This window comes from Cetorhinus maximus, chromosome 5 (assembly GCF_964194155.1).
Source record: "Cetorhinus maximus chromosome 5, sCetMax3.hap1.1, whole genome shotgun sequence".
In the NCBI taxonomy this organism is placed as follows: Eukaryota; Metazoa; Chordata; class Chondrichthyes; order Lamniformes; family Cetorhinidae; genus Cetorhinus; species Cetorhinus maximus.
In genome coordinates, this window is record NC_135883.1 from 98,800,083 (window position 1) to 98,821,128 (window position 21,046).

General features: G+C 44.8%; 1 protein-coding gene across 2 annotated transcripts in view; it reads right to left on the reverse strand.

The window, feature by feature from the left end:
- Positions 1 to 1,555: 1,555 nt before the first annotated feature.
- Positions 1,556 to 21,046, reverse strand: part of LOC144680322 (trafficking protein particle complex subunit 3-like) — a 38,613-nt gene continuing 19,122 nt past the window's right edge. For both annotated transcript variants that reach the window (XM_078541303.1, XM_078541304.1), the window contains 3 exons: positions 14,365 to 14,464; positions 10,272 to 10,454; positions 1,556 to 2,252 (listed from right to left, as the gene is read on the reverse strand). In XM_078541303.1, the coding sequence (XP_078397429.1) occupies positions 2,112 to 2,252; positions 10,272 to 10,454; positions 14,365 to 14,464 (424 nt within the window). In that variant the 3' untranslated portion in view covers positions 1,556 to 2,111. The remainder of the gene's footprint in view (positions 2,253 to 10,271; positions 10,455 to 14,364; positions 14,465 to 21,046) is intronic.

Genomic DNA, 21,046 nt, shown 5'->3' on the forward strand with positions numbered 1-21,046 from the left:
CCCTGACCCGGTTCTCATAACACAGGGAGTTGGTGAGGAGCCCATGAATCTGCCCGCTGTTAGGCCTATTAAGTTAAAAGCAAAATGCTGCAGATGCTGGAAATCTGAAACAAAAACAGAAAATGCTGGAAAAACTCAGTAGGTTGAGCAGCATCTGTGGAGAGAGAAACAAAGTTAACGTTTCGAGTCTGTGAGACCCTTCTTCAGAGCCTTAAGTGTTCAATTAATGGCCACTTAAGGGTCTCAATCTGCCCCCACTGCCATATTACTCTGGGCAGTGGAAAGCAGGCAAGAATAGGAAGGCAATTTTTTCACCAAAGCTAGTGAAAGGAAGTGGACATACATCTTTTGGGGGTTCCTTCTGTGTAGCAGGGCAACTGCCTCAGATTGCACCCTCCCTTTGTGCCTCCCCACCTGGCCTCTGACATCACCACCCCTCCTCCCATCTCCATTGTGCCTGGTACCTCCCCATCCAAAACACCTGGCCTCACCTTTTTTTAATTCACTCATGGGATGTGGGCATCACTGGCTAGGCCAGCGTTTATTGCCCATCCATAATTGCCTTTGCTCAGAGGGCAGTTAAGAGTCAACCACATTGCTGTGGATCTGGAGTCACATGTAGGCCAGACCAGACCAGGTAAGGACATTAGTGAACCAGATGGGCTTTTACAACAATTGGCAAACAGTCATCATCAGACTTTTAACTCCAGATTTTTTACTGAATTCAAATTTCACCATTTGCCATGGCAGGATTCAAACCCAGGTCCCAAGCATTAACCTGGGTCCCTGGAATACCAGTCCAGTGACAATACCACTATGCCACCGCCACCTTACTCTGGGGTGTATGATGTCTTCTTTGTGGAACTGCTTGCAGTCCCAACAGCACCCGCTGAGTTCAGGCGCTGCTGGGACTGCAAGAGCTGCCAGCCAATCAGATTGGCCAGCAGCTCTTGAAGGCGGCACTTTCTTCTACTGAAGAGTGGACGTGGTGGCATAGTGGTATTGTCACTAGGCTAGTATTCTAGAGACCCAGGGTAATGCTCCGGGGACCTGGGTTTGAATCCCACCATGGCAGATGGTGAAATTTGAATTCAGTAAAAATCTGGAATTTAAAGTCTGATGATGACCATGAAGCCATTGCTGATTGTTATAAAAACCCAGCTGATTTACTAATGTCCTTTAGGGAAGGAAATCTGCCATCCTTACCTGGTCTGCCCTACATGTGACCCCATAGCAATCTTTTAAAGGTCCTCTGAACAAGGGCAATTAGGGCTGGGCAATAAATGCTGGCCTAGCCAGTGACACACACATCGCATGACTGAATAAAAAAAAAGCCCCACTCTCTGCTTGTTAAGGCTTCGGGGCAGCTTTTTTAAGAAGTTGGTTTATGACTAACTTTTCTTGGGGGGGGGGGGTGCTGGTGGGGTTGGGGCGATGGGGGGCCGGGGGGCGGGGGGGGATGAGGAACGGTGCAGGTAATACACCCCCCTATAAAATTCAGCCCGTGGTTCTTATAATCTCAAGTAGCACTCCATAACTTATAGGGAGTATAGAAGAGTTGTTTATTCTTCATCTATATTGTCAGTCCATTTTCTGTGCATTATAAGATTCACTTTGTGCAAATTATTAACATTTATATTATCATTTATTGAACATCATTAACTCAATTAATATTAACTCAATTAACAAGTTTCCCTGCACAATCATCTGAAAGATGTCTAAAGTCTAGACATAGTGAAGTTTGTTTCAATAAACGCAAAAATAGACATGATTTTTGAGAACCTTATATGGCACTGAATGATTAATCATTCATATGCTTATATTCAAGCAGTATTGATAGTTCAGGTTTTTACTTGCTGTGCATACATTTTCTCACAGGAGCTTCTTCATTAATATGACACTGCGAAACTATAAATCAAAAGTCAAACCAGAAGACAATGGTCAGGAGACTTCTTCCATTGATAACGTGAATCTTCATGCTTTATCTCTATTGAAATTACGACAACTGGTGCTATGAAGAATAAATGAAAAAAACATGCTCCAAAGTGCATGAAGGGTTTTTCTAGCCCAACCCACTCTTTTGGCACTGCAATCGACGCATACACTCGTTTTTAAGTGCCAACAGAGCATTTTTGTTCTTTCTCAACTATGCGAACAACTTTGTGTCTTCTCATTAGCTTCATTCTTATTTCAGTTACCTTGTTATCTTTCACTGAGTCCTGAAGAAGTTGGATATCCACCTGCAGACGAACCTGGGAATACAGATGTGCAGTTACTGTCAGATATGTGTGTTTGTCACTCATCATGGGGTTTACTCTCCTCAGGGGGTTTCCTGCTTTGCTGCTGGAACTTTGGCAGAAGCTCACTCTACTTTTGTAAATGGGGTTTCTGCTGAAATTACAGTGGCAAAGCAGGAGAAGCTCCTATGAAATTCACATGCATAAGACCTGAGAACATCATATACAATAAAAAAGTTATCAAGGTAACATTAATGCTCTGGAGTTTGCTGGAATGGGGCAGCTTGCGGCACACATGGTTAGATAGATACTTTATAGCACCCTTCACTTGAAAAATGTTTTGCCCTGTAAATTGCAGGACATGTGAGCTGATGACAGAGCAGCAAGACCAGTGATGGATCTGGGACCTTGTTGAATAATCGACATGCTTTCGCCTTAACCAGTCAAATTAAAGGGTTAAAAAATAAACAGAAGAGACACTGAGTAGGATGGTAAATTACAGTTGGTAAATTAATGCGCAAATGCAGCAACTTCATGAAAGTCATGGGGAGGTTAAGAGAGAGATGCTGCTCTTTCTGTTCCGTTTTTGGTAACTTAAGGCTTTGGCTGAATAAGAACATTGGCCTCTCACCTCTGAACAATAGGATAATACTCTGATTTTCTGCTGGAACCTCAGACTGGGCACATCGGTTACGATTCTACAGCTATATAAAATGTGTATTAAAATGGCCCCATTTCAGGGATTTGGGACTAGGCCTATACCTGGGAAAAGTGGCAGCTAGAAATCTTGCTCTTCCATTTTGTACTTTTGACCACCCCCCTTACAAGGGCCTTCAGAATTTGGGCCCTAAAAGTCCTTTCTTCCTATTTTTTGGCTTTTTATACATAAGCAGGGCAGGCAGTATGATCTTTGTTAATATTGCTCTGTAATAAGTTGCTCCAAGTGAGTAAAAATTTCCCCAGTTGACTTACTGTTTACAAAAATCCATCGCATTCACTGAGCACTTTCAAGTTAACATCTCTCTCCAAATTTTCATCCTGAAGGTAATGGGCGGGAATTTCCCCTCATTGCATATCTGTGGCAGTGGCCATGAGAAACAGCATTCTACCCACCGGCCAAAATGGTGGGTTTTCATGCTGTATTGTCCGCTTCCTGCCGCATTAATTATTCGAGCATGGGAAATCTGCCGAATCGCGGGCGGGTGGCCTCTGATTCACCCGTCCTGCTGTGAGCTTACCGCTTGCTCATTCCGGGAGCCATATTTAAACGGCACCAGTGCACAGCTTTGTCAATGTCTGCAGCCCAGGCCTGCCACAGATGAGAGAGATGGCCCCAAAAGGGAAGATGACAGCCCCCCCAAGTTTAGTCTGGAACACCTGCTGGACATCGTGGAGGCCCGCCGTAATGTCCGCTATCCCCATGATGGCCGGAGGAGGTCCACCAACCTCACCACTCTGTCTTGGGAGGTGGTGGCAGCAGTGGTCAGTATTAATGCTCAAAGAGGAGGTCAGCCATCCAGTGCAGAAAGAGGATGAATGGTCTCATCTGTTCCGCCAGGGTAAGGCAAACATCTCATCATTCTCAATTCATGCACTCACAAGCCCATCACACAGTCACAGGGATATCACACACTGCCAGCTCAAGGGACATCACCAGTCACTCTCAAACAAACCTTCATATCTCCATCTGGGCTCATCTCCACTGAGATTGTGTCCTCATCCCGTCCATGGCCCCACTCACCACCCACATATGTCAGATATCCTTATCATCTGCCCTGGCATGCATCCTGCTCACACTCTCTCTCTATCTTTATGTAGGACAAGCTCGCACATAATCGCAGGGAGAGGTCCCAGACCGGGGCTGGAATGTTGGAAGTCAAGGTCATCACAGCCTTTGAGAACGGAGCCATTGTGCTGGCTGGAGGGGATGTGGACCATGTCTGTGGCAACGGTGAGGTCAACGGCTACCACCCTAGTGAGGATCTTGCACCAGCTCATCCTTCAGATAACGGCACTGTGAGTGCATTGTCCTGTTTTACAGCTGCCTGGCATGAACTAATTATCCCTACTTTCTTTCATAGGCACCCCTGTGAATCACCTGAGGCCCTCAACCAGCCAGGCCCTTAGCTCGAGCCCTGATGACACCTCGGATGAGGAACCAGAGGAGAGCACCATTGAAGATCCGTCACAGCGCTCACCCACACCCTCCAGCAGCTCTGAGACACACATCTCGGTGGGACCTAGTTCTAGGGCAGCCTCAGGGTCACAACCTGGTGAACACAGCACACAATCTGGCCCACAGCAGGCGGAGGCAGGGACAGCTGAGGTCGCTGGCACTCGGGAGACTGCTGGAGGCCACGATTCTGCTGAGTCCGAGTCAGATGACTCGATCCAAAATCAGTTGGTGGAACTGTAGCAACAGTCAAGGGAATTTCAGGAAGGATTGTCAGCTGCATTCTTCAGATTGCAACAGACAATGGAGGAGTCCGTCCATGTTCAGCCTGAGGTGATAACGCCAGCATGCCAATGCAGCATCAACACTGCGCCGAGGTCAACACTGCCAGGTTGGCGGTTGCCATCGTGACCTTTGGTCCAGGGCATCATTCTTGCACTACTGCTGGAGGTGCACTCCATCGCTGTAGCCATTGGTGGCATCCATCAATGGCTATGCGAGAGGGGGCAGTGTACATAGATCTCACTCCAGCTGCCCCTTCTCCTCATGGCGTCAGCCAGGAGCCCTCGGGTACCCATAAGGAGGAGGAGCAACAGCTTGACACCCTGGGGCCATTCATCCAGGTGACTCCAGGAGTGTCTAGCTGATCCCAATCCCCTCTTCCTGTGACCCCATCACCTCCAGCTCCACAGGTCGAGCAGGTTGCACCTGCCCCACAGCTGGACACCCAAAGCAGGCTGGAGCCCTCCAGGTATCAGTCCAGAGGATGCCGCCAAGGTCATCACAGACAACAGGTCGTAGCAGTCAGCAGGCTGCCCCCACTTCTGCTGTGAATGTCAGGGAAGCACCAAGATGTAGCGGTAGGATTAGGAACATCAAGAAAATTTAGGAGCACACCGGTTGCGTGGGTGCTCATAAGATGTATATAATGTTCATAACTGTAAATAAAATCGTACCCATTTCACATCTCCTCTTGTGTATGTCTCCCTTTTATGATGAGCTGTTTTGCAGTCAATCAGATGTGATACCATGGTCCGCTCCCGCCACTTATCACACATGTCGCTCTCGTCTATGTAGTGTGCTTCCATATCACCACAGTGCGTGACCCTTTTTCAGACCATTCTCGACATCAATGATGCCTCGACCTTAATGTTAAATGTGCTTATGGAACAAACCTCATTCACAAGCTTTGCAGGGTCATGGCATTTTATTCTTGGCTGTGTATGATTGAGGCAGAAGTGTTCTAATATCTTGTCTGCATCCTTGAAAGGTGAAGGTGCAGTATACAAGGAGAGATGTGTTCACGCATGGAGAAGGGTCATATATCGTGCAACTCCATGTGCTCTCTGTCATCTGGCAGGGTTTTCTTGCTATGAGCCCATGCTCAGAGCTCATGTGTGCCCCTGTCAGCCAACCACGTTTCCGATTTTCAAGTGTACACCTGCTAAGCTCACCAATAAGTGGGAGCACTTTGCCACCTCAACGTGCTGAAGCTCTGCCCCTCTCAGCCACATTATTTCCCTGGCACTCGAGCCTACAGCCTGGAGCGTTTCTCAACCTGTAATTGTCTGGATTGTGGCCAAAAGGCTCTCATCACGATGTTGGGATACAGCGCTGTGCGTCCCATCACCTAAACACTCGCCGAGGCGAGTGCTGCTAATTGCAAATGGTGAAATTTGGTGGTCAATAGAAATTCTGGAAGGCTCTGAAAGTGCACATCGTAACTTTAGACAATGTTGAGGGGAGCAATGGGATAGAAACAAGGATATACTGAAGCTGAAGTCTGCTCTTTATTAACAATGACCCATTAGCTTGAGGGCTTCAGTGTCTGAACATTTTGGAGTTTGCAAGGGCCAGGGTTGGCCATGAGGCACAATGTGTGTCTTAAAGAAGAGGCATTTTAATGTCTGTCACGCAAGTGGCTGAACGCCATCATCCTCAGATGGTCCGTATGTATAGCAAAGTGAGGGTAAAAGCAGGCCAGCATCCCTAACTGAGAGTGCCAGATGTTAATGTGATAAAGGAGAAGGTGACACAGAGGATTGAATCATATCAGAATAGACACACATTTGCAGAACATTTTCGGCTGCCTTGGCCTAAGTGTCACTGATCAGTTTCACCATCGAGGTTATAACAGAATGCGTTGTCCCATTGCTGCAGATGGATCTCCTTGAACAGTTTTGACAGATTAAAAGCATTCAACTACGAGCCCACTGAGGATAGTGGAACAGCTCCTGGCTCTTGTAGGCTGCCATTGTGACTGGTATGCAGGATAGACGCTTAAAGAGGCAGCACCTTCTGACGCCTGATGCCAGAACTCCCTCCTTCAGTTAGCACCTCATCTCAGCAAGGACACATGCTCCTGAGGCTTCATCATCCTTCGACGGATTAGGTCAATGTAAGCCTGATGTGTAACTATTCACTCTCAGATTGAAGTTCATGGCTGAAACGAGAGGAATAGCACTACTGGTGTTCATGTTGGCCCATGAAGGTGGACACCTGTCCAAGAGGGTACTCATTGCAACTCTTCACCCACCTCGTGGAATCTGGTGTCTGTGAGGGCCTCAGGCACATGCCTGCCTTGTCTGGCCCATGGTATAGCCTGTTCCCCTACAGCCTTGGCTTCCTCAAATTCAATGCCCTCATTGCCTTCAATGCCCTCCTCATCGGAGGATATGTGCAGCTCCTCCATGTCGGCATCTGGGAATTTTCCCGCCCCTTTGCAGTGCCAGATTGTGCAGCACGCAGCAAGCCACAATGGCATCTGTGAGGCCCTGTGAGAATTGTGCTGGATTTCTCTGCCAGATCTGCCCAGGCATAAGCATTACATCTTTAGGATCCCTATGGTGTGCTCCACAATGTTTAGGTAGCTGCATGACCCTCGTTACACCTTCTCTCTGCAGGATCCTGAGGCTGCCACATGAGTGTCATCAACCATGTGCAGGTACCCTTTGTCACTGAGGAGCCAGCCCTGGATCCTATGTGGTCCCTCGAAGATGTCCGGGAACTGCGATTTACTCAAGATGTAAGAGTTATGGACGTTTCCTGGATATCTGGTGCAAACCCACATGCTAAGTTTCTTGTGGTAGGAGACCAGCTGTACGTTGAGTGAGTGGTAACCTTTTCCGGTTTATATATTGGAGTGCCTGTAACCAGGGAGCTTTCATAGCCACATGAGTGCAGTCTATGGCACCTGTGGGAACCCAGAAATCTCAGCAAAGCCCAGTGTTCTGGTATCCTGGCTTGATCTCTGTTGAAGTTGATGTAATTGTGGAAAAAATGGCATCTGTCACCTCATGGATGCATTTGTGTGTGGATGCCTGAGAGATCCCACAGAGGTTCCTCATGGAGCCCTGGGAGGAGCCGCTGGCATAGAAGGTCAGAGCGGTCATTGCATTTAGAGCCACTGGCAATGGATGCCCTCCCAGTCCCCGTGGCACCAATTCCTGGAGAATGTGGCATATGTGAGTCACCAGATCCCTGGACATGCGGAGTTGTCAGCGACACCGGTTCTCACTCATCTGCAGATAAGCCATGTGAGTTCTGTACACTCTGGGTCTTGCGAGATGCCTACATGAGTCTCATCCCCTGCGTCCAAAGGGGGCCCTGCTGGCCCTTGGTCTTGAGGGTTTTGCTCCTCCCTTTGGTGAGTCACGTGCCTCCATTGCAATCTTCTCCTTCTTCTCTCCTACCGAATGCGATAATGCAGGCAGCAATTAACCCAGGCTCCATCTCCTTGATGACCACCTCTGTACAGTATCATGAGAAATAGAGAAATGTTAGCATTAGCCTCCAAAGGTTCTATTTCTGTCAATGGCTCGTCAGTGAATTTGTGTTCAAGGGCTTTGTTCCAGTGTCGACAACTATTTTCCCCTGAAATCCTGGCCAGCACAGGGTGCATTTCAAGGTGCTCCTTCCACCCACACCACTCCGCACTTTACATGACCGACTGCTAGCGGATTGCTTCTGCCAGGTGCTTGGATATGCTACTTTCAACCCAGTTGCTGGGATCCTCATTCACTGCACTCTAATACCACACTCTTTGGAATACACGAGGGAAAATGGTTAGTCAGGAAATGAGATTATTTGAGACGGGCCTGAGGCTTCTCTTCTGTGAACCTGCCAGTGCCACGATTCTAACACGCATCTGAAGCTTGTCCAGTCACGCAATTGCTCTGGAGTTTGTAACTGCTCTGGGGAATTTCCAAGCTGTGAACAAGGGGTTAAAACAAGGAAATCGATTAGAGCCACTTTTCTGGATTAGTTTCGCATGAATGCACATCATTGCTTCACTTTCCTGATTCCCTGCAATTTCATTGAAAGGCTCTCAACATGTCTCAGCCCTGAGCACAACATCCAGGGCATACCTGAGATTGGACTGACATGCCCTCCCCCTCTCTGGACTGGGGCAAGGACAGTCTTTGCAAGCTCAACAATGTAAACTGAAGAGCTTCTTCATGCAGCGCTCCTCCCATTCTGGCCCCATGTGGCTTATGTCATTCTATAACATACTCTCTCCCAGTTCTGGCACTGAGGACACTAACTCCTCCCCCCATCCATGTGTCTGAGTGCACCCTTCCCCACTCTTACTCCGCAGTGGAGCCCTTGCCCTGCAGCCCCTTCCTATGCCTGAGGCCAGTTTCCCCGCCTTCCCCAGTGCAGCCCATTAAAAGCCACCCCTGCCTTACCGCTGGTCTGGTGGGTAGAGACCTGCCTGAGACACCCCCCTGAAAGTGATGTGGTGCTGCCTGCGAAGCCTGGCGCTGATTACCATGAGTGTTGCACGATGCAAGGTAGGCGAACGATCCTCGAAGTCATGAGCAAAGTCAGATCGCCAGGTGCACGTCGCTTATATACCTTTGTGAAACACCTCGTTCTAGTTGCACGCCAATGTGCCGGGATAATCCAGCATTGGGGAGGATGATTCCGGCGAGGAGATGCAAACATACGTGCCACGGTGGGAAACATGGCCCACCATTGAAGGCTGCAGTGCACAATTGAACAGGTTTTATGAGGCCGTAAAACCGATTTTTGGCCTTCTCGCGATATTTTCCACCCCCACCTGCCATGACGCCTGCCGTGAACAGGAAGGGAAAATCTCAGCCAATGGTTGAGATTTTCCTGGTTCTGCACCCAGTAGCACTGGATCACCTGGGTGCACTGAATTTCGGAAACATTGAGTAGGTCATAGTGCACTCCTGTAAAGTATTTATCTCCATTCGGCTCAATAGACAAAAATTGGGCAGGTTTTATTACTGGTCTGCATCTCGACCCACCAATTTCCCAATACTTTCTGCTCCAAATTCTCTGGTACACCAGGGTACAAAATCTCCTCTCATCATCTATTTCAGGGCACTATTTCACAGTATCTTGTCCAACTAACTTCCCTTCGTATGTGAATTTAGACAGCGAAAGTTAGCAGGCTACTTGATCATGGAGTGTATTATAGCTTTGGATCCTCTTCTCACTTCATATTCACACACAGGGATTTTCCAGCAGATTTTACTGAATAACAACCAAAACTGGGAACCTTTGTTGATTTTCCCCTCCCTAATTGAGGAACACTAACATCAGATTGAGGTACAGAACCGTATTCAAGCTTAGAATCTCACATAGAAGAACAATTCAACCATAAGAACTTTTGTCGATAAGACCATTTCACCTATTGTATTCTGAGGTGATTCTTTGCTGGAGCAATCCTTAATCGCTCCCACTGCACTAAACTATTTTCTCCTTGAAATATGGATCTAACTTTCTCTGTAAAGCTAGTCCGTACTCTCTGGGGCAAAGTATGCCTGCTGCAACAACTCTTTGTGTGAAAGAAAATCTCCTATTTGCAATAACTGCCTTGATGTTTGTACCATTTTTAGTGCCCCTCTCAGAATGCCACAGATCATGTTGGAGTACAGCAAATAGGAGTGCTTGTCAGGTATTTCCACATAGCCCATCAATGGATTCTTCTCTAGGAATAGTGAGCAATCATCTCCAGCTTGGTTCCAGAAGGTCACACGAGGGGTCACTCCAAGGTACATCTTGAAAGCAACCTGAGAACCACAAAACAGAGTAACTATTGTTCAGCCTTGCACCACAGCTGGCACTCTAAAGAACTACAATCAAAATGTCCTTTCAGTAGTGGGCACTTTCTGTTATTATTTTCATCTTTTTTTAGCCTTTTTTTATTTCCTTGCCTTCCTCTCCTGTCCAATGTTCTCTCTAAACTTAGCAGCTAGCTGTGAGAGCAGCAGCTCCTTTAAGATGTATGCCGCCCTGTGGCATAGCAATCTTAAAGGGACTGCACCGTGCAAGAAATGCACACAGCAAAGGGAAATTAGTGGAACATTGCTCCTGTCATATCCAAATGTGTCAATCTAAATGGATGACAGATCTTATCAATTTAGTTTTCAAAGGTAACGCACACAGCAATAAATAAGAATAGCCTTTTTCAAAATTGCTGCACATTCACCATATGTTAATCATTATTGTAAATTCTGACAAATGCACTGGGGATGAAATTCTTCAGGGATATGACCTCATCAAATGCACTGTGATGATCCTTGCTGATAGCCTCTGTCATTGACCACACTGAAGTATGTTGTCCTAGGCATGACTCATTTGAGCTAATGTGTGCCAACAGCTTGGATATTCCCAATTAAGTCTTGAAAGCTAAATGCAAAATACTGTTAATGCTGGAAATCTGAAATAAAAACAGAAAATACTGGAAAAACTCACCAGGTCTGACAGCATCTGTGGAGAGAGAAACCGAGTTAACGTTTCGAGCCCGTATGACCCTTCTTCAGAGCTCCTGTCTCTTTAACTAGTTTCTACATGTATGTTAATTAAAGCCCTCATCTGATCCTTTTTATGTTATCTTTTGGGTCTTTGTCATGTTCCTTTTTTAATCACTTCTAATCTCTCACCTATATTTTCTATAATGCTGATAATTATCTTTAGTATGCTTGAATGTCCTTTCCCAACGTTCCCAAACATTTAGCTCTGAAGAAGGATTATACGGACTCGAATAGTTAACTCTGCCTCTCTCTCCACAGATGCTGTCAGAACTGCTGAGTTTTTCCAACATTTACTGCTTTTATTTAAGTCTTGAAAGCCCCTAGTTAGGGTATTCTTGAGATAATCTATGGAAACAGCCATGGCTGCTAGTGTAGAAGTAATGGTCACCCTTAGAACCTCTTCCTGATGTCTCTTTGCCACAAAAATCAGGGACTGCACGAACAATTGGGAAATAATAACCACAATGTAGTAAGGTTCAGTGTAAGGTTGGAAAAAAATAATGAAGATTCGAACGGAATAGACATAGGCTGGAAATGGAAAGTTCAGTGCAATTTTTATAAAAATGATCTGGTTCAAACTAGCTGGGCAGAGAAGTTACCAAACAGGTCAGGCAAGTGGAAAATCTTCAAAATGAGTTGCATACTAGTACAAAATAAATATACTCCAGCAGCCAAAAATGGGATGCATCACAATATAGTTTCTTATATAAGTTGAAGGTTGCAACTGAACTAAAATTTAAAAGGAACGCATTTGGTAAATTCAAGGTTAACCATAAAAGATAATCATCAGCGTTTTAGAAAATATGGGAGGGAGATTAAAGTGATTAAAAAAGGAACACGAAAAGGGCCCAAAAGATAACATAAAAGGAACAGAAGAGGGCTTTAATTAATATACAAGTAGAAACTAGTTAAAGAGACAGGAGGACTACTCAGTGATAAACATGAGAATCTAATTGAAGAGAATATAGATATTGTGGAGATTTAAATAAATGTTTGCATCAATTTTTACAAATGATGGTGCAAGTGAGAAGTGCACAGAAGGTGCATATGTCAAAGATACTTGTAGAAAAGGAAATGGTTCTGAAAACAATAGCAGAGCTCAAGGTGGATAAATTACAGAGCCTTGAATTCATCTGCTCGAGGGTATCGAGAGAAGTCAGAGAAAAGATGGCACAGGCTCTTGCCACAACTTTTTCACTGCCAGTGGAGCACTTGGAGATGTCCTGAAAGGTTTTATCCAAACGTAATGCTGTTCTTTCTTTTCTTTCTGGAAAACATGGATCTGCATAATTGTCCTTTAGGGAAGGAAATCTGCCATCCTGACCTGATCTGGCCTACATGTGACTGCAGTCCCACAGTGATGTGATTGACTCTTAACTTCCCTCAGTTCAAAGGCAATTAGGGATGGGCAACAATTGCTGGCCTTGCCAGTGATACCCACGTCCCATGAAAGAATTTTTAAAATTACAGTAACCGAGGTCAAGATTGGACTGGGTTGTTATGGTGCCAGTGGTTGAATAGCTTCCTGACACTCGCTCCCAGCTTCCCACATGAGCCCCAGTTTATTGCGAGCTGATAAATTGAAACTGCATTCTAGCATTAATCAGGACCTACAAAGGAAGAAATAAGATGCAACATCAGAGAAGAAAGTATATATATATAGCGCTGAGAATCTGAGAGTCACGGTCCCGAGCTTATGACCACCTGTATCTTCCAGCACAGAGACCATGGAGTGACCTATGTTGTCCGGAACTAGTCAGCTTCTGTGCTACTACACTTGCATTTTTGGCACCTATCCATCCAATGCAGCCAGCAAACCTGGTGCGAATCCATCATTGTGTGGAAAGGGTTGTTATCCAGGCTGCTTGAGACTCCATTAGCTCCATGTACAAGGAGGCTGATCCAAATCTGTTCTTTTAAAAATATATATATTTCTATTCCTTGGGGGTCTGGGCATCTTCCCTGATGTGAGCTACTGCCTGTGGAGGCTGGTATGCCTCATCTCACTTTGCATAGGATTTCTGATCCTATACTGCATCTTGACTGAGCCAAGGGAACAGGAACTCCTGACTTGGCAAATCTCAGTCCCAGATATCACTGTGCACTGTTTCCACCTTTGCAACGGCCATCTAGAGAATCACAGAAAAGGCAGACCTGGTGCAACTCCAATCGGAATATCTAAGGAAACTGGAGGCCTGAAGGTGGAAAGCTGTAATACCATCTTAAGTAAGCCTTATTGATCTGATTTGCCAGTAAGCAGTAGAATGAATGATCTTTGCAGTTCTGAAGTTCCGCTTGGCATATTGCGCAATAGCCAATGTAAAGGAACAGCAGCTTTATTATTAATGCAAATGCACTTTATTGACAGAATTAATTCTTGAGCAATTGCACGATGAAATTGAATGCTTTCAACAGCCATTAATATTTGAACTGATCTATGGATCGCTTCAGGAATCGTAACATCTGCAATGTTTGGAGGAGCTGCTACATATCTCATTTCCTTCTAAATAACAGCTTCAATATTAATAGGGAGGAGGGAAGGGAGTGGCAGGGCAGAATGAATTTCCCTAGGTGCAACTGAATTTAACGGTTGGACCTGACTGCCCTTTTTTGCCTCTGTTTCCCTGTCACAGCCAGCCAGATTGAAAGGCTGCTTAGCTTAGTGGGTACTTGGCGGTACTCCTGCTCCCCCGGCCCACAGCAGTGCTAGGAAAGCATTTATTTCTTCCACTTAGCAGTCCTTGTCTCCCTTTATCTGTTGGGTTTCATGAGATTCAGGAAATCAAGCCGAACATGATTAGACCTAAAATGGAGATAAAAATCTTCATTTATGTAGCCTCTTTAAAATAATTAAATAAGTACATTTCCTCCTGGGGGTAGATTGGCAGTGTGCCCCTCATCCTGCCTCCGTTAACACCAGTGAGGCATACTTAAGGCCAAAACAAAAACAGAATTACCTGGAAAAACTCAGCAGGTCTGGCAGCATCGGTGGAGAAGAAAAGAGTCGACGTTTCGAGTCCTCATGAACCTTCAACAGAACTAAACTTAACTTAAACAGAACTTAAGGCCAGTTGGATTTGGGTTTAGGATTTTTAACATCTTAACATTCAACTTGACCCAACTTTGAGGGCTATAATTTTCCCCCAGTATGCTCAATATTTCTTACCTTAGCAATTACTTCTGCTGTTTCATGAAAATTACGACATTGTGTAATGTTTGATCGAGCCAGAAAATCTTCTACCAGCCTTGTGCCAATATTGTGCCCTCTTTAAACAAAGAAATAAAAAGAACAGTTACGAATAAATCCAATAGGCAAAGACGAAAACATTTCCTTATTCAGAAGGAAGTTAGAATCTGGAACTCACTACTACTCACTAGGGGATAGTTGAAACAAATAGCTTAAATAATTTCCAAAGGCAACTAGATGAATACAAGAGAGAAAAGAGAATAGAAAGAGATACTGAAAGATTGGAATAAGACAGATGTGATTGGAGGAGACTAGCGTGAGGTATGAACACCAGCTCAGACAAGTTGGGTACTGCTCTGTTTCTGTGCTGTGCATTCCACATAATCTTATGGAAATTAATAAAATTACAAGAAATATTAAGTAGAAGCTACAATGTGCCATGGTCTTAATTAGCAATAAAATCATTTCTGATGACTTCCCTGCCCATTGACATCCCCAATTCCCTTCTAATACTATCTCCTTTTGCACTTGTCTCTGATAAAGTAATTTCCTTGGAAATATTCCTGATCAACTGCAGTAAACTGAGCGGAAACCTCATTTATGTGCCTATCCCAGGATTCAGGCAATTTTCAGCCAAGATTGTAGCATCCCCCAACTGGGAGATTTCCTGAGGAAATTTGTGATGGACTTTTTCAGCTGTCTCCGCTGCTTTAAACTTTTCTCCTTGCCCATCAAGCCGATCCTCCCCAAGTTACCACCAATTCCAGTCCTGAACCTCCATGCCATTTTCTTTTCTTTCCCATCTCCCCCAATGCTCTCTTCGAGCTCAAAATGTTTCAAACTCTCCAAAAGAATTTCTACCTCTCTCACAGAGTTGAAAGGGTCTAATTAAAGTCATAAAGGTCACTCTTTATGACTGTGGTTCATTATTATTCTTTGTCCTCCACAATTTTCCTGCATACTCTGACATGGTCAATCTCATGATTTTCCTCCAACATCTCTCCTCTGCTATATATCTTAATAAGAGCACACTGCTCATATCTATGTAATCATATGCAATTAGAGTATCTCTACTAATAGCTTCTGTCCCCGCTCCCACAATATTACTTCTGGAGTACTCCATGGGGTCAGCTTTCACATGTAAGCTGATGACACCCCTCTCTCACTTCTCTCAACTTGCCCATTGTCTCTATGCGGACAGACTGCTTTCCACCATCCAGTCTGGGATAATCTACAATTTCCTTCAGCTAAGGATTGGGAAGACCATTTCTTGCTAACCCACCACCCTTGTGTTTGAGGGCCTAAATTGTTCTTAGTTCTCCAGTGCCTCAAATTTAAAATTCTTTTCTATGTATTTAAATCCATGTGTTGGCTGCTCCTTATCTGCAAAGTCCCCTTGTCCTGCAACAGCCACCTGCCTCTGAGGTGACTGTAGGCTCTGATCTCTTGAACACCCTCCCTTTCTTCACCCCGCCATTGGTGACCATGCCTGCAGCCACCCAAGTTCCACCTAAGTTCTTTCTCTAAGCTCCCCTACTCTTTAAAATGGAACCTTGGCTGATACTCCTCTGTCTGTTACTTTAATAGAGATGGTAACCAGTTTAAAGTAATGGGTTAATGTCGCTATTAAAATGGGGGATATAGGAATGCCACATCTGCATCAATACTGCCATGTGTAATTTCTAGCCTTCTAATTATAATTATTAATTAATTTACGGACTTGTTTTTCAAGTGTTAGTGAATATGCTAATTAAGTGGCTTGAACCCTACAACCATACATCTATTTTGAATGACCTTTCTACCTCAAGAAAATCTTGAATTCGTTATTCAGCGTACAAGGTTTCAGCTGTCTGTTCAAACTCCACTCACATCTGCAACAATGAAATTCCCCTTATTGAACCTCAGTCTTCCTCTCCTTAGGCGGCCAGCCAACTTTCCACTCTCACTTGTCCACAATTGACTTGTTTTTGGTTTTATGTTTTGCCAGTTACATATTTTGATCTGCTAGTTACAGCTAGCTACGGAAAATAAGCTTAACTGTAAGCAGGGGTGTTCAATGCTGTTTAAGCCTGGGCTGTTATCGCTCATTGAAAGGGGAATTCAGCCTTTTAATGTTTCCTGGCAACTTCATCACAGCCATATTATATGAATGGCTTACGGGAAATTCCTTATTACTGGAAATGTGATAAAAACACAAGTTCAATTCTTGGTTCTTCCCCTCACTGATAATTTACTGTAACCAAAATAATAGCTGAAAGGAAAGTTTAAAACCTCCAAACCTGACAGAACAATTACTGTTGGCGAAATATCCACTGAACATCTAAAGGCTATACCTCATTCTAATTAAGGCATGGTTAAGAAAAAAATCCTACACTTATATAAATGGTGGTCACAAAACGCGGCTCCATCCCGCCTAAATATTTTGGTTGCAAAATGGCATCTGCTGTATGTGCACACTTCTGGTTTGGCCCGCATTAGACACCATTTTGGTGAGAGCGTTAGCGTAGGTGTTAGGAGTGTGCGCCAGGATTATGAAGGGGAGGCAGATTGTGATGTCAGTGTAGCACTGATTTCAGTGTAGCAGTGTCATTTTCAACCTCAACGACCCAGCTAGTGCCAAAATAGGCATATAGCTGAACATCAGCTAAGTAGCAGGAGGGACCTCCAATCCAATTAGTACCATTTAAAGGGATCATTAACTACTTTCCAGTTAGTTTCTGATTGATTTCTACTGATTTTGTCTGAGCTTGCAGACAAAAATTGCTGTGAGTTTTCTATTGCTATTTAAAGTTAGTGAAGTCTGCACTGAGTGGTGTTATAGATGGTGAGGGCAATGGCTCTGACTTCAGGCTCCTGCTCAGACCACTGGCTCTTAGCCATGGGTGCTGTAGTCACCATTCCCCTTAGGCTGCAGCATGAAAAGTAGATTGGGCAGAAGTAAAACAGAGCAGGACGGGTTGTCACAGAAGGAGGAGCATGAGAGTTAGAAGGGCTCTCAGCAGGATGTCACATCCACCAGGCTCTTCAGGGAGCAATTCTGTTATCTTCACCTCAGTGAGGAACTTACTTCAATTCTCCGGGGACAGTCAATGCCGTGGGCTACACAAGTCTCAGCTTGCGGTGCTGCTGGCCTTGGGGGATTGGTGTAGCCTGCTTGGTGAACAAATTTCTCCCCCAGTGTTTGTGATTTTTCCTTTTTATGATGGATTTGCCAGCTCTTGCAGGCAGACCTGCAGTCCCAGGACAGCACAAGGATGGCGCTGCCAGTGGCTGTGAAGATGACTGCAGCTCTGAATTTCTTCATGGCGGATTTATTCTAGGCTGGAGCAGGTGATATCGCCCAGTCTAACACTATTGTATAAGGGAGGTGACTAATGTCCTGTATGCCAAGTGAGGAGGTGGCCTAGTGGCATTGTCACTGGACTAGTACTCTAGATACCCAGAGTAATTCTCTGGGGACCTGGGTTTGAAACCCACCACAGCAGATGGTGAAATTTGAATTCAATAAAAATTCTGGAATTAAAAGCCTAATGATGACCATTGTTGTAAAAATCCATCTGGTTCACTAATGTCCTTCAGGGAAGGACATCTGCTGTCCTTACCTGGTCTGGCCTACATGTGACTGCAGACCCTTGGCTCTTAAATGGCCTAGATATTTTGGTTACAATGGCAATAAATGCTGGTCCAGCCAGTGATGCCCACATCCCATGAATAAATTTAAAAAAGATCAGACAACGGGCGGGATGAGGTTTCCAATGGTTACTGAAAAATCAATAAAAAATTTTTAACTTCATTTTTTACATATCCCTCTTCAGGTGACTGAGTCACATGTGGGGACATGTTTATATCACTTGTAAAATGTTTATTTTTGTATTTAAAATTCTTCAGTTCCCTGAGGCAGCTCTGTGCCTTCCCGGCAGCGCTGAGGCTCTTAGCGCACGTTTCATGCTGGCTGGCCAATTTACGGCCAGCCAGCACAGTCGATACCTGATCGCAGGCAGTGATCTGTCTTGCAGCTATTCCTGGGCCCACCTGCCACACTTGCTTGACAAGGAGGAAATCCTGCCTGGTAATGCCATTGAGTGTCAAGGGGAGATGGTTGGATTCTCTCCTGTTCGAGATGGTCATTGCCTGGCACTTGTATGGTGCAAGTGTTACTTGCCACTTATCAGCTCAAGCCTGAATGTTGTCCAGGTCTTGCTGCATATGGGAATGGACTGCTTTGGATCTGAGGAGTCACGAATGGTATTGAACATTGTTCAATCATTAGCGAGCATCCCTACTTCTGACCTTATGATGGGGGTATGGTCATTGATGAAGCAGCTGAAGACGATTGGGTCTAGGATATTACCCTGAGGAACTCCTGCAGTGATGCCCTGGAATGAGATGATTGACCTCCAACAACCACGACCATCTTCCTTTCTGCTTGATATGACTCCAGCCAGTTGAGTGTTTTCCCCCTGATTCCCATTGAGTTCAGTTTTGCTAGGGTTCCTTGATGCCACCCTCTGTCAAATGCTGCCTTGATGTCAAGCGCAGTCACTCTCACCTCACTTCTTGAGTTCAGCTCTTTTGTCCATGTTTGGCTGTAATGAGGTCAGGAGCTAAGTCGCCCTGGCAGAACTCAAGCTGAGCAACAGTGAGCAGGTTATTGCTGAGTAAGTGCCGCTTGATAGCACTGTTGGCGACACCTTTCATCACTTTACTGATGATCGAGAGTAAACTGATGCGGTGGTAATTGGCCGGGTTGGATTTGTCCTGCTTTTAGTGGGCAGGACATACATTGCCGGGTAGATGACAGTGTTGTAGGTGTACTGGAACAGCTTAGCTTGGGGCGTGACGAGTTCTGGAGCACAAGTCTTCAGTACATCTGCTGACCATATGTCTCAGACACACATGTGGGCAGCACACGGATAATGAAAGCCATGCTGCTGCACAAAATGTCATTGAGCAGACTGTGCCTGGAGCAGTCTGGAGGAGTCTGCAGTACTCTGCCAGAGCATGTGTCATGATGAGGGCATAGCCCTTTCCAACAGGTAAACTGTGAGCAGCAGAGGAGGAGAAATAGGAAGAGGAATAAAAGGAAGAGGAGGGAGGAAAGGAGAAGGAAACCTAGACAGGTCCTTTCCATCCTGGCTATCCATCATTGACTCATCTGACTGCATTACCAATGAGCACAATCCCAATTCTCCATTCAACAACAATACTTTAATATCAATCGATATTAAAAGCTTTAGAAAGAATAATCAGGGGGAGAAAATCAACAGCCATTTGAAGAGGTTTGAGTTAATTAAGGATAGCCAGCACAGAGTTATAAAAGGCAGGTCATGCTTGACTAACCTAATCGAATTTTTTGGTGAAGGAACAGGTAAGGTCGGTGAAGGGAATGCAGTGGATGTTGTTTTTTATGAACATCAAGAAAACATTCAACAAAGTGGCACATAAAATACTGGTTAACAAAATTGAGGCTCATGACATAGGAGGATCAGTGTCTGCTTAGATTTTTAAAAATAGCTTAAGTATGGAAAACAGCAAGTCATGGTAAATGGTTGTTTTTCATATTGGAGGATGATCTAGACAGTAGTGTTCCCCAAGGGTCAGTGCTAGGACCATTGCTTTTTTTGCTGTATAAATTACCTGGATTTTGGAGTACAGAGTAAAATTTCAAACTTTGCTGATGATACCAAACAATGACAATGATACAAAACATTGCATAGGTAGACTAGCAAAATGGGCAGGTAAGCGGCAGTTGGGATTTAGTATAGCAAAGTGTGAGATGATGCATTTTGGCAGAAGGGATAGGGAGAGGCAACATAGATTTAATGCCACAGTTCTACAGAGTGTGCAGGAACAGAGGGACCTGGGGGTGAATGTGCAACGATCTTTAAAAGTGAGAGCATGTACCAAAGCATATGGGATCTTGGGTTTCATAAATAGGGGCATTGAGCACAAGAGCAGAAAAGTTATCCGGAACCTTTGTAAAGCTCTGGTTAAGCCCCAACTAGATTTTTGTTTCCAGCCTTGGTCACTGTATTTTATAAAGGATGTGAGAATCCTTGAGAGGTTGCAGAGGAGATTTAACACATTGGTTCAAAGGATGGAGGATTTTAGTTACAATGTTAGGTTGGAAAAGCTAGGATCGTTCTCCTTGGAGCAAAAGAGATTAGGGGGAGGTTTGATAGAGATGCACAAGATTAGGAGAGGTTTGGATGAGGTAGACAAAGAAAAGCCGTTCAAAGAACAGAGTATGGCGGATGCTGGAAATCTGAAATAAAACCAGAAAATGCTGGAAATGCTGTTTCTCTCCACAGATGCTGTCATAACTAACTGAGTTAATATTTTAGGCTTGTCATTCATCATAACCTGCTGAGTATTTCAAGCATTTTCTGTCTTTATAAGGAAAGACTGTTCCCATTTGCTGATGGTACAAAGAGTCGGCGACACAGATTTAAGGTTCTGGGCAAGGGATGCAGGGGGAATGTGAAAAAGAAATTTATCACACAGCGAGTGGTGATGATCTGGAACTCACTGTCCACAAGGGTGGTGGAAACAGAAAAAAAATCAGCGATTTCAAAAGAAAATTGGATGGGCACTTGATGGATGGGCACGTGCAGGTCTACCGGAATTGAGTAGGGGAGTGTGACTGACTTGATTGCTCTGT